We start from the raw sequence: 13,209 nt of genomic DNA, 5'->3' as shown, positions 1-13,209 counted from the left end.
ACGGATGAGGTGAACGCTAGGCGTGACATGTTTCCTGTTGCCAGTTTTCACCAAGTGTCCCTCTTGTTGAATTTCTTTCTCTATAGTGAAAGTCTGGAAGTTTCAGGCAACACTGTGTAGAGAGATTGAGGCCTTGCCAGCAGGAACCGAAGTGTATGCTCTTTGGTTATGCAGGAAGGTGAAGCGGCCTTGCGAGCTGCTTTGGATGGTCGACCACGCAGTAGAGGTCAGGTGTTGTCCTGCCTGGAAGCAAACCCAGCACCGGCACCTCAGCCTCGCTCATCAACCTTGCCCAGGTGGGTGGAACCAGAGTTGCCAACAATCTGAGAAATCTGTACACTCTTGTTGAAAATACCCAACGTGTTCCTATGCATCCCTTCTTTTGACTCTGCATTAACCCTATATGCTAAATTTGGCCCAAATTCTGTTATATATGTTGTCTTAAAGAGTGAGAAGTGCAGCTTTAATCTGCTTAACGTGTAGTTCATGACACTTTGTGTTAGTTTGTCGGGATAAGGGGGAGATGCCAACAGCCTTACACCTCGGCACACCGAGCCCCGTGGTTGGTGCACGCCTCCCCATCAACCGTAGTCTGGTAAATACTGGAGGAAACAATAGACCATAACCACGTGTACACTCGGAAAGCATTTATTATGTTTACAATTACTAACAATTCGAGCAGGCCAGCTAGCTATATTAACATCACGGAGGTTCCCGCGATGAGGATACCGTATTTACTCGCATAATGTTCGCACTTTTTTGTAAAAAAAATTGGCGCAAATTCAGGGGTGCGATCATTATGGGGGTAAATTTCCAGCGAAAAGACAAAGAAATTTTTTTTTTCATCCCGCGTTTGCTGTGGGATGACAACAGGTCAACAAATAGGCGGCTGCCGCTGTGTGTAGTGCTGGACACCAAAACAAAAATGGCGGCCGGCGGAGCAAGCCAAACGCGCGGAATGCGATTTTTTTTCTTCTTGTGAGTACATTACGTGCATTGAAACAGTTTCTCCGGTATCAGTAATGAAAAGTATCGTTAATATCAGCAAGTTTGCGGCAATAACATAGTCATGTCCACTTTGAGGGGACAGAAACAGATGGGCGCGCTTAGCTGCCAGTGACATAGAAACACATGGCCGGCATGCTGCGGAAACTGCGGAATACGGCATGTTTCCGCTAAGGGTGGGCAAATATCTTAGGTGTGTTACAAGCGTCAGCGTATGAATAGGGTACATTCTAATGTATCAGTGTAAACGTGGCTACTATCATTGCTGCTTGCGATTTGTTGCGTGCCCACGAGTGCAGATAAGAAGAATCGAAAGGTGCCTTTTTTGTTGTTGTTGTCCATTTTAAAGCCTAGACATAATAAAGGCAAGTTTGGTTGTACCTCTTTTTGTCATGGAAGTGCGGAAAGTGATGAAAGTAATGAAATGGGGCATCTACTTAATAATGTTTGGTGCGTGCAGGCCGCTTGGTTTGTCTTGAAGAGTCGTTCGCGTAGCATTCGACAGATGGTAAGAGCGATCATTATTAGCTAGACTTGGCACACGACATATCGCTGCGGTAAGTTCAGGGTGCGATCATTACACAGGAAAGAAAATGAATTTTGACGACAAAATTCAGGGGTGCAATCATTAAGCGAGTAAATACGGTAATACGGCAGGTAAAGAAGGGCTTCTGACTTACCAGCTTCTGCCTTACACCTGATGGTGCTGACAGCACTTGCAATTCCCATGTGCCACTCGCGAAAGGAAGGTTCCCCCCCTTCGCAACCTGCTTGGCGCACATGCACCTGACGCACATGCACCTGACGCACATGCGCCATGTGTGCGACAGTTATGGGACTCAAAGATTGCCACATCCTTCCCTCCTTAAATGTTCCCCTATGGCGGATAGATTGCTGGAAGGACGATCGTTACGAAGTGTCTGGGCAGATGCAAAGGTAAACCCCAGCAGGAAATGGTGGAATCCACATCGATAGGCAGCAGAGCCCTGTGTGGCGGCCATCCAGATACGGCAGTTGTCACAGTGGTTGACGATGACAGGGGATGGAGGCGGCTTGCCCTCAAGGTCCATGCGGCAGTGTTCACCTGAAAACAGTGCGTCAGGACTTTAATTAAGCGGTGTACGTGTCGGCATGAGCAACCTTGCACCGATGCGTCATTGTGGAAGTATATAATGGTGGCTCTCCCTTATCGTGGCTGCTGCCATGTGCTGCTGTGTCAGACCAGGAACAGGGAGGGGCCTCCAATGCAATTTGTGGCCAAGACAGTAGGCAGGGACATGGACAATGGCAGCAATAGCAAGTGCTGGCGACTTGACTCATTCTGCAGAGTCACTGAAATGCACTCCACAAACACTTAGAATTAAGGCAGTAGAAGCTGCCACAGCATCGCCGTCTGACGCAATGCCGAACCACACACCTACCACTTTATGTGGCAACGAAAAAGAACCAAGTCTGTTTGAAGGAAGTTAGTCGCTTCGACTCAGTTTTCCCGTGTTGATTATACAGGGTGTCTACCAACCGGGAATTCTCAGGGAATTTGAACAGTCTGGAAAAACTCAGGGAAAACTCAGGGAATTTGTGCTTCTATCAGGGAAAATTAGCTGTAACTTTATTGAAAGGGAACGAAAGTCATGTTAATGCTGGCTCCAGTAACAGAGGAATCGCAACGAATCGTCATTGACGCCGTGTCATCGGCACGATGTATTGCCAGAAGTAGTTGACCGATTTTCTAGACGCCCGATTTTTCGGACATGCCCGATAATTTGCACGGTTTTGCGGCACCACCACGTACTCCATATAGTCAATGTATATTGCCTTGACTGCAGGTCTGAAATGGCATTAATCAAAGCCGCCACCGCCGCTATTTTGATTATCTCGTCGCCTCGAACCAGCGCTCTCGTAGGCAGATCCGCTGGCAGCCGTAACCACCACCGCGGCAACGTTAGGCCTAGCTGCTTCTATGTTCGTTATTAAGCTTCTTGCCGTGCGGTGCCGTGTTTTTCATTGAAAGAATTCGCCGCTATCACCAATGGTGCTGACTCCGCCTTTGTAATCCTCGCGATTGGCTTTGAAGCTCGCAGAGCACAGCGCGTTACGTAATGCCAGTCACCGAAATTTAGCTTCGCCTCAGTACATTAGTGTTAGGCGGTGAAGCATAACAAGCGTGGGAAGGGGGCAATTGTCACGGGACACAATATGTATTCCTTAATTACACATGCGTGCACCCCGTCTCCTGTCGCAGTACAAGCCCTGATATGCCTAATAAGTGTACTGGCAGGCCTTCAGAACTTTTTCAGACGTGCCTGTGGTAATTTTAGCCCTTAAAGGCAGTTAAAGACATGCATTAATTTTTTTCAGACTGCCCTTTTTTTTTCTTTTTTTTTGCGGCCCCTGGGAAGTTTGAAAAATCAAATGTTGACTGTACAACTGACCAAGAAAATGCTTCAGATGATCCATGTGGGGAAAGCGTGGTAGGAGGAGGATAAGAACGGAAAGGACCGACGCACTGAGGAATTAACGGGAAAGGAAGGGTGCCGGCGCCTTTTTGGAGGAGCTTGAGCTAAAAAAAACTAAGTGTTGGCTGACGCTGAGACGCAGGTGTCCCTCATTCAAACCAAAATAAGTTGTTTAAGCAGTGAAACGCAACACTGAGATGTTGTGTACGGGCTGAGAGTATGTCAGGACAGTTGAGGTTGACTTCCCAGCTGCTGAGAGAGAACCTTAGTTGTGACAAAGTTTAGGACCTCATACAGATGAGCTTGCTATCAGTTGATAGAAATAGCTGATATTAAAAAATATTTACTTATGTGTGCATCTCCTTTTCATTCGTATTTGAAAATGTTCGACTCAATTTGGAATGGGCTTTACCATTTCTTTCGCTGTGCATTTTACTAACACCTTCCTTCTGTTTTCTTTTTAAATAAAATAGATATTACTCCTTACTATTCAAACTGAATTAGGTCATTTTTTTGTTTCAGCATGCTTACTAGAGAGTGACAGCATCGGGCAACGTGGTGTCAGCCTGTCTTGACATAAAACAAAGTTCTGGCTCATTCAGGGAATTTCGCAAAGGTGCTCAGGGAAAACCTGGAAAACCCAGGGAATTTGGAAATGTCAACTTGGTAGACACCCTGATTATAGCATAAAAGGGGGGGGGGGGCTATGCTTGTCTGAACAAAGCGCCCCATGGTCCTCCGAGATTTGTTACCGTATTTACCGTATTGATACCGTATTTAGCTGAATTTAACGCGAGTTTTTTTACCAAAAATAGAAGTGAAAAGTCACCCTCCGCGTTACATTCGAATACTAAGTATAAAAATTGCTAAGAAAGGCACCAAGCACTCATTATTAAGCTCGCTTAATGTGCCGCATATACATGCATGTCGATTGACCTGCTCCTTCAAAGTCGCGCGCTCCAAATTCAACGGTCAACCAATATGCGAACCACGGCCAGGGCAAGTCGCGAATGCGGTGCAAAAGCGAAAAAGGCAGAGCAAACAACACCAACGAGAGCGCTCCAGCGATAAGTCACCTTGGAGGGACCAAACGCGCCGACGAGCACGTTTCTACGACGAGCACCCCTTGGCACGCAAAATGGACGTGCCTTTTTCTCGCCACTAGGTGATTCTAGTGACGTAGCAATCCGTTTGGGCCATTGGTGGCGTGACCTACGCCACCGACTCCTCAGGCAGAGCATAGCCGCATTGTCTGTTCAGCGCTTCGACACGTTGGTCTGTTCCTACCCGCTTAATGTGCTTACATCCAAAATGGCGTGCTCTCACACTCAGTATGCCGCTGGCTTCAATCGCAACGCTATTCTACTCGCCGAAAAAGTCGGTAACTCAGCGGCCGCAAGAAGCCTGAACATCAACGAATCGATGATAAGGGTGTGGAGGAAGCATCGCCAGGAGTTGTTCAATTGCAACAGTCATAGAAAGGGTTTCCGTGGGCCCAAGAAAGGCCGCTTCCCAGATTTGGAGCGTTGTCTTGCGGACTTCGTTGGTCAATGCTCCCGGTTTTTTGGTATGAGCATTGAAATGCTTCAGTGCAAAGCACGTGAACTTGCACGAGACGCGGGTTTGGCGCCAAACCAATTCAAGGCATCACGCAGCTGGGTACAGAAGTTCATGCGAAGGGCCAGTTTTTCCCTTCGACGCACTACCTCAATTTGTCAGAAACTACCCGAGGACTTCGAATCGAAACTTCTCGCATTTCAGCAGTATGTCATTGTTCTCCGCTGCTGTACCAACATGCCACTTGGACACATCGGGAATGCAGACCAAACCCCCGTGTACAGTGCAGTCCACTTATAACGATATGATATCGAGAAAGACGAAAAATATGATCGTTATAACCGATGATCGCTATATCTGGACTGCAGTTTAAAAAATTTTTCTTAAGATCGCGGAACATACCTTTGCAGCTCCGAACTCGAATTCGCTACTTGCTCTAAAGAATAGATGATGTAGAAAGTAGGCCATGAAAAACAAACTTTATTTCTAGCGCCAATGATTGTGTCAAGGGTTAGGCGCGCCGAAATAGTCCGAAATCTGCACTTGCTTTTGCGTCAGCTTCAGCTTCACAACCGCGGTGTGCATAGATTTGAGCTGCTGCATGAACACTGGCGGCAATCCTTTAGCATGCATAAAATCAAATAAGGAGTACCGTAAAAACCCGCGTATAATACGAACCCGAATATAATACGAGGTGAAATTTCTGGGACGAGAAATGGAAAAAAAAGGTTTACCCGCGTATAATACGAGTGAGAGAAACTCGGGGAAAACATTTATTGAAATCGGACTCAGCACTTCATTCACTGTCGTCCTCCGCTGCGCTTTCATCAAACAATTCCTTGTCTGACATATCCTCCCAGAGGTACTCGTCCTCGGTGCCATCGAGCGCGTTCGAGATCCCGCACTTCTTGAAAGCGCGACGCACAAGGTCTTCTGGGATGCTCGCCCATGCGTCCACGATCCACTTGCACAGCGTGGCTGGCGATGCCCGCTTCAGCCGCCCAGTTGGCGTCACTGCAGGTTCACCTGACCGCATCCACTCTGCGTAGCACCGCTTCACCGCGTCCTTGAAAGGCTTGTTGACGCAAACATCTAGAGGCTGCAGCTGAGACGTCATCCCACCAGGGATAACGACGAGTTCAGTATTACAATCACGCAACAGCTTCTTCACCGAGTCGGCCAAATGGCCACGAAACGCGTCCAGCACGAGGATGGACGGGAACGACAACAGTGCACCGGGCCGCCTACACCAAACGGACTTTATCCAGTCGAGCACAAGACTCTCATTCATCCATCCTTTCTCATGGCATTTAACGATGACATTTTTCGGCAGCTCACCTTTCGGCATTGTCTTGCGCTTGAAGACGACATAGGGCGGGAGCTTGCGGCCGTCTGCCGTGCATGACAACATGACGGTAACACGCGTCTTCTCGTTCCCAGTGGACCGGACACAAACTTGTTTCGAGCCGTTTTCGTGCACGGTGAGGGGCGATGGCATGTCCAGATAAACTGGTGTTTGGTCAGCATTGCCGATTTGCCCTAGCTGAAAGTTCTTTAACTTGCGCAACGAAATAACGCGGCGCTGGAAAGCCACCAGTAACTCTTCAAACGATTCCGGCAGCTTTTGTGAAATTGAAGTTCTCCGGCGCAATGAAAATCCTGCACGGCACATATACCGATAAACCCAATGCTTGCTTGCTTTGAAGGTGGAGCTCGTTAGGCCTTTTTCTCTCGCAAGCTCCCTGGCTTTTGCCTGCATGAGCTCCACGCTCACAGCAAGATGCGCGGCTCGCTGTTCTCGGACGAATTCCGTCAGTTTGAGTTCAATTTCAGGGAATGCCCCATTCTTCGGGCCGCGAAAGCTTCTTCGCTTTCCGCTGCACTCAAAAAGTGCTTCTTTTTGCCGTCGCCATCCGCGGATACTTCCCTCGGTGACGCCTAACTGCCTCCCGGCCGCACTGTTGCCGATTTCCTCTGCCGCTAAAATCACATTTCGCTTGAAAGCTGCCGAGTACTGCTTCCGTGCCCCCGACATCGTGCTCCTTCACTAAAAACGATGCACTTCGCGAAGCGCGGTTAACACGTGAGCTGCCAAGGTCCGCACTCAACAAAGAAAGAAACGATGCCGTAGCCACGCTGCAATAGCGAAGGCAAGCCGTAGCCAGGCAGCAATAACAAAGCCAAGTCGTAGCCATGCAGATATTACGAAGCCAAGCCGTAGCCACAGAGCAATAACGAAACCAAAACTTCGAGCCGAACTTTGAAATTTTTGTCCGGATCCGCATATAGTACGAGGCGGAAATTTGGGACGCTAATAACAGGAAAAAAACCTCGTACTATACGCGGGTTTTTACGGTAAATCGACGACTGCACTCTTTGCGTGGACATCAAGGTCGGGGTCAAAGAGCCACTGTCAATCTCGTCACTGTCGCTGCTGCCGTCGCCACCGTCGCACAACTTTGCCGTCTGTCGAGACAGCACATCTTCGGCGATCGCCTCGTTGGTGACCTCATCGCAGAACGAGGCAGCACTGTCTGCAGTCAAAAACTCCTCCTTCGACGCACCACCTGTGTCAGCAGTAGGAACGAGCTCCCAGAGCTTGGTTATATCAGCGGCTTCCACCGTGTTGGTCTCAGTGGGTTGGGGAAGTTCGTCCTCACGCACAAAGCCCGCCTTTTCGAAGCAATTGGTGATGAACCACTGGTAAAGCGGCTCTTCAACATCGGCGTACAAAGGGTCTCTAACCCTTTTCCGCTGATCGGCATGGCCGCTGGTAGCTCCTGCCTTCACAATCGCGGCGCTCCCAGTTTTCAAGAGGGTTGATATCGTTAACTGGGCGAGCTCATACTTCTTCACAAGGGCGCTCACCTTGAAGCTGCATCGAGAGTCCTGCAATATATCCATCTTCGTGTCAAGCGACACAGCTTTGCGCTTTGTCGGCACCATTTCGAATTGGGTTGAACCGTTGGTTGCACGCTGCTTTGGTGGCGTCAGCCTGCTATCACGAGAGAGAGAGATGTGGGATGTGGGACGGGCGCCACTGCGCCGCTTTGAATGTCGCTTTTCTCTCTCTCTCTCTCTCTCTCTCTCTCTCTCTCTCTCTCTCTCTCTCTCGAAGCGACTGGCCGACGCGCATGAAGCAGCTAGCGCCATCTTGTGGCGCGCTGCGCCTACCGCTGCGTGGGCAGGACGCACTGCGCGGTAATGGCGGCAGATACAAACTTACGGAGGTAAACATTGCCTCGTCTCGACATCGTTCGTTTCAGGAAACTAAGCAACGCAAATGTTACGATTATTTGGCAAGGAAAACACCGTCCAGACAAAAAATTTTTGATCGTTATATCCTATATGCGGTGAATAACCTATCGTTATAAATGGTTTTTTTCCCCATAGACCTAATGCATAAAATGACACTCTCATGTCGACCCATCGTTATAACCGATATATCGTTATATGTGGTATCGTTATAAGTGGACTGCATTGTACCTTGATATGCCTATGGTTAGGACAGTACACAAGTCTGGTGAACATGAAGTTCGGATTAGAAGCACTGGAAACGTAAAGAATCGGATAACAGTTAAACTCGCATGTTTGGCTGATGGTCGCAAGCTCCCTCCCCTCATAATTTTTCGCCAGAGGACTATCCCGAAAGAAACATTTCCGAACAATACTGAGACAAGATTGTCAAGCTTCATCGGGATTCGCAACGCACTCCTACGAGGAGATGGCTGCGGCTGGGAAACTTTCAAAATGTGGACAAAGCTGTTCTCACGTGGTTGAAATATGCCAGACTGCAAAACGTTCCCGTATCTGACCCAATGCTCCAAGAAAAAGCCTGTGAATTTGCTGATGCACTTGAAATAACTGGGTTCGATGCCAGTTCAGGTTGACTTTTTCGTTTCCACCAAAGGAACAGAATAACTTGGCAGGTAGTCTCGGGCGAGGAAAAGGCTGCTGACAGAGAAGGCGTGGATTTCTGGTGCAGTGATAGTTTTCTTGAGGTGGTTGAATCGTACTCTGAAGGCAATACTTTTAATGCGAATGAAACTGCATGTTTTTTATCAGCTCTTGCCAGACCAGACGATGCACTTCAAAGGGCAGCAGTCCAAAGGAGCGAAGAAGTCGCATCTTCGCGTGACAGTCCTGCTCTGCTGCAATGCAACAGGCACAAAGAAAATTAAACTGCTCGCCATTGGCAAGTACGCGAAGTCTCGCTGCATGAAAAACGTCATGTCGTTACCGTATGACTACCGCATCAACAAAGGAGCCTGGATGACCAGAGAACTCTTCCAAGTGAGTCATCAAACTCAACGACCACATGAGGAGGCATGACCAAAGAATTCTACTGGTTGTCGACAACTACTCAGCTCACATTGGGAATGTTCGCTTGACGCACGTTCGCTTGGAGTTTCTACTGCCAGACAACACGTCCTTGCTGCAGCCCCTAGACTAGGGCGTTACAGTAAAAGCTAATTCATCTGAATTCCGCAGGGATGCTACAAAAATTTGAATTATACAAAATTCAAACTAATGAAAGTGAGAGAAAAAATTGCTCGGTTAAGGCGCATATATAGACCGACGTGACGTGAGCACGAGTGCACACACGCTACGTCACGTTTGCATGAACAAGAACATCTATACAGTGAAAGCTCGATAATTCGGCCTTCGCGCCTGGTCCCTACAATTATATATAGGAGTCTATGGGACGAAACTCTCGTTAATTCGGACGGATTCCAGCCCACCTCGGATAATTCGGACGATTTCGGGCAGCCACCGGGGCTCAAAAACGAAAATACGGCAAACGCGGCACAAAAGTGATACCCAAACCAACGCCTCGCTGCCCAAACGCAGCATCGTCATTGACATCAAGTGGCTGAAACTTGGCCAATCCAATCCAATTGGTTTGACTTGTGGCTGGATGGGTGCTTTTTTTTGTTTTTGCATGTGTCGCGCGGCCATTTTGTCGCTTTGTTGCTGTTGGTGCGCTACATCCTTGCACGCTGTTTTGCCGAGGACCGCTGGATTTAGCACAGCTCAGTTATTGAACTTTATTGCTGCTTTTCTGTTGTGCGCCCGTGTCACTGCATTCTCCGCCGATGGCAATGCTGGCGAAGCGGCCGAAATACGAGGCGAAGGACTTGGCTACCAAGGTGGAAATTTTGCGGGCCCTGAAGGACGGACTCTCTCGACAAGAAGCCATGAAGAAGTACGACATGAAAAGAAGTACCTTGAGCACGTATGTGAAAAATGAAGAACAGATTCTTCAGGCGTTCGAAAGCGAGAAGTTTCTAGCGTCACGAAAGCGTCTGCGAACAGCAGCTCATCCAGAGTTGGAAGAGGCTTTGCTTCGGTGGGTGGTCGACTCGCGTATTGCGAATCTGCCATTGAGTGGACCCCTCATCATGGCGCAAGCCGAGAGGTTTGCACTGATGATGCATATTGATGCATTCAAGGCATCGGAAGGGTGGTGCGCGCGCTTCAGAGAGCGACATGGCCTCGTTTTTAAGACTGTGTGCGGCGAAAGAGGCGCTGTCAACGAAGACGTTGCCAACAACTGGAAGAACGCTCAGCTGCTCGAGCACATCGCCGCCTACGATCCAAATGACATATTTAATGCTGATGAAACAGCACTTTTCTTTAAGGCTTTGCCAGACAAAACTGTGACCATGAAAGGAGACCCGTGCATCAGTGGCAAAAGATCCAAGGAACGCGTCACCATTCTTTTAGCCGCCAACATGACAGGAACAGAGCGCTTGCCGCTTGTCGTCATTGGAAAGGCACAAAAGCCACGGTGCTTTAAGAACATGCCTGCTCTTCCGGTGGAATACCGAGCGAATAAAAAGGCCTGGATGACGTCGGAAATTTTTCGTGGCTGGATGCAGAAGTTAGACCGACAGTTTTCCGCAAAGAACCGCAAAGTGTTAATGGTGCTGGACAGTTGTAGTGCACATAACAGTGTCACCGGACTGGACAACATAGAAGTTGTTTTCTTGCCGCCGAACACAACATCGGCCCTCCAACCGATGGACCAAGGCATAATTCAGTATGTCAAGACGAAATACCGCAGGCGCGTGCTGGAACGGATGCTCCTGTGCCATGAAGTCGGCAAGCAGTACGACGTGAATCTTTTGAGCGCGGTCAACATCCTTGCCTACGTTTGGCACAACACGCCCGCGCACGTCGTCGCCAACTGTTTTAGACACAGTGGCTTCGTTGTGCGTGAGCCTGGCGATGATGCAGTGGCCGAAGTGTCGCTAGATGACAATGGAGATGACTGCGAGGATTTTGGAGGAGTTCTGCCGGATGCGGTGACACTCGCTGATTACGTCGGCATTGATGACAGCGTTGTTACAGCCGGCTCGCTTACCGAAGAAGAAATTGTCAGGGACGTGCTGCACGGAGAAGATTCTGAGGAGGAAGAGGAGCCGCGAGAGGAGCAGCCTCGGCCCCCTCGCACTGTGAAGGAAGCCGCAGAGGCCCTCGCTGTGTTGGAAGAATTTTGTTGGGACTCTCCAGACAGCATGCGAGCTTCTAAGCACCTGGAAGGACTTCGTAAAATAGTATCCGCGCGGGTTTCTGCTCGAAAGCAAACGAGCATTCTCGATTACTTTGCGCAATAAAGGTTTGTTAATGAAAGTCGTGCATTTATTTATTTATTTATTTTTTTGTCCGTTCGATAATTCGGACATTCGGTTAATTCGGACATAATTTACGGTCCCTAGAAGTCCGAATTAACAAGCTTTTACTGTACTTTGATGCACTGGCGCAGCCAACGCAACCAGGCGCAGCCAACGCAGTCCGACGTGCCCAACGTCGAGATGGCTCTTGCTCCATCCATGCATTCGTCGCGCCGACTGACGCAGAGAAAAAAAAAAAATTCGCAGTTTTGCCTGAAAAGCGAAGCATTGATTGCGATAGCAAATTAGTAGATAGCTATAAGAAGTAAGGATAGTAGTTTTATCGGCCGTATAACCTTGTAAACATTCGCTTACTAACTAAGTTAACTAGTACGGTGTCACACACGACCAGATAAACATGAACACATCTCGCTCTATGGCCGTGGAAAGTCGCTGAAAAACGCTGGAGTGAGGAATCGCGTCAGTAGCAGCGAGTGATTTGACTTTCGTACTGCGCTCGCTTCAACGCGAACGAAACGTAGAAAGCACATTGCATACGAAGCTACCGGCACTACGCGCACTCTACAAACATCGCAGATCAGTTTAAAGATGAGGCCCACGCAAGCATACACTTTCCCCACGTCACAGATCGCTTTCAAGATAGGACGCCCGCATGGCCCTACCGGAGAAGAATGTCGTCGTGCCCCCCACCCTCCCTCTTTCCCTCCGCCTCACCTTCGTGCCTTGTGCGCGACAGGAGAGGGCATGCGTCCACCCTGCCTTCCTCGCTCGCGAGCATGTGAGATTGAACTGCGTACGCCGGCTCACCCTCGCACGCTTTGCTCACACAAACAGTATATGGCGCACAGCGACGATTTTATTGCCGTTGAGCTTTGTATGGAACCTCAAGGGAGAGAAGCGACCTGCAACAGAGGCGTTAGCCATGCCTGGCCAGGCGCAAATGCGTATTATCTCCAGTCAGGCCTAAACAAAGGGTTGCAGATGGAAAAAGCAAAGTCGCACTGCTGGTGCAGTGACGCCAGCACCGCCAACGTGCTCCTGTGAACTAGCACTATCCCCATCCACGATGGTGCTAAGTTTGAATTATCGGTGACGGTGTGGATTTCAGTGTGAGTGAGCTGGATGTGTTACATATTGTTTTCAATACATTGCTGGACGGACCACGACGGCTACTTCGAATGATATGAAATTTCGAATTAGCGAGTTGTAAATTAACGAGCTTTTACTGTATAAAGAATGTGAAAGCAGAATTTCCTAAGTGCTTTGTGCAGCGGTTGATTATCAACCTAGCAGCCAACTACAATCAATATTTGTCAGGCAGCAGAAATTCTCACAGGAGCTTGGTGGAACTTAAATGTGTCCACCATTAGCAACTGCTGGTGAAAAGCAGGGCTTGTCTAAGAACCTGTGGAGCTTGAAGATGACCCGGAGCTGATTGACAGCAACCCAGGAGACCTGTGGACCAATGTTGTGAAACTGCTGCCCGCCGTCGGTTGATTATCAACCTAGCAGCCAACTACAATCAATATTTGTCAGGCAGCGGAAATTCTCAC

At 48.8% G+C, this 13,209-nt stretch overlaps 1 protein-coding gene across 8 annotated transcripts in view; it reads left to right on the top strand.

The window, feature by feature from the left end:
- The window catches only part of raskol (Ras GTPase-activating protein raskol), a 249,508-nt gene that overhangs the window by 170,131 nt on the left and 66,168 nt on the right, over window positions 1–13,209 (top strand). For all 8 annotated transcript variants that reach the window (XM_065451149.1, XM_065451146.1, XM_065451148.1 and 5 more), the window contains one exon: window positions 175–296. In XM_065451149.1, the coding sequence (XP_065307221.1) occupies window positions 175–296 (122 nt within the window). The remainder of the gene's footprint in view (window positions 1–174; window positions 297–13,209) is intronic.

This window comes from Dermacentor albipictus, chromosome 1 (genome assembly GCF_038994185.2).
Source record: "Dermacentor albipictus isolate Rhodes 1998 colony chromosome 1, USDA_Dalb.pri_finalv2, whole genome shotgun sequence".
Classification (NCBI taxonomy): domain Eukaryota; kingdom Metazoa; phylum Arthropoda; class Arachnida; order Ixodida; family Ixodidae; genus Dermacentor; species Dermacentor albipictus.
This window is presented reverse-complemented; position numbering and strand designations above follow the sequence as displayed.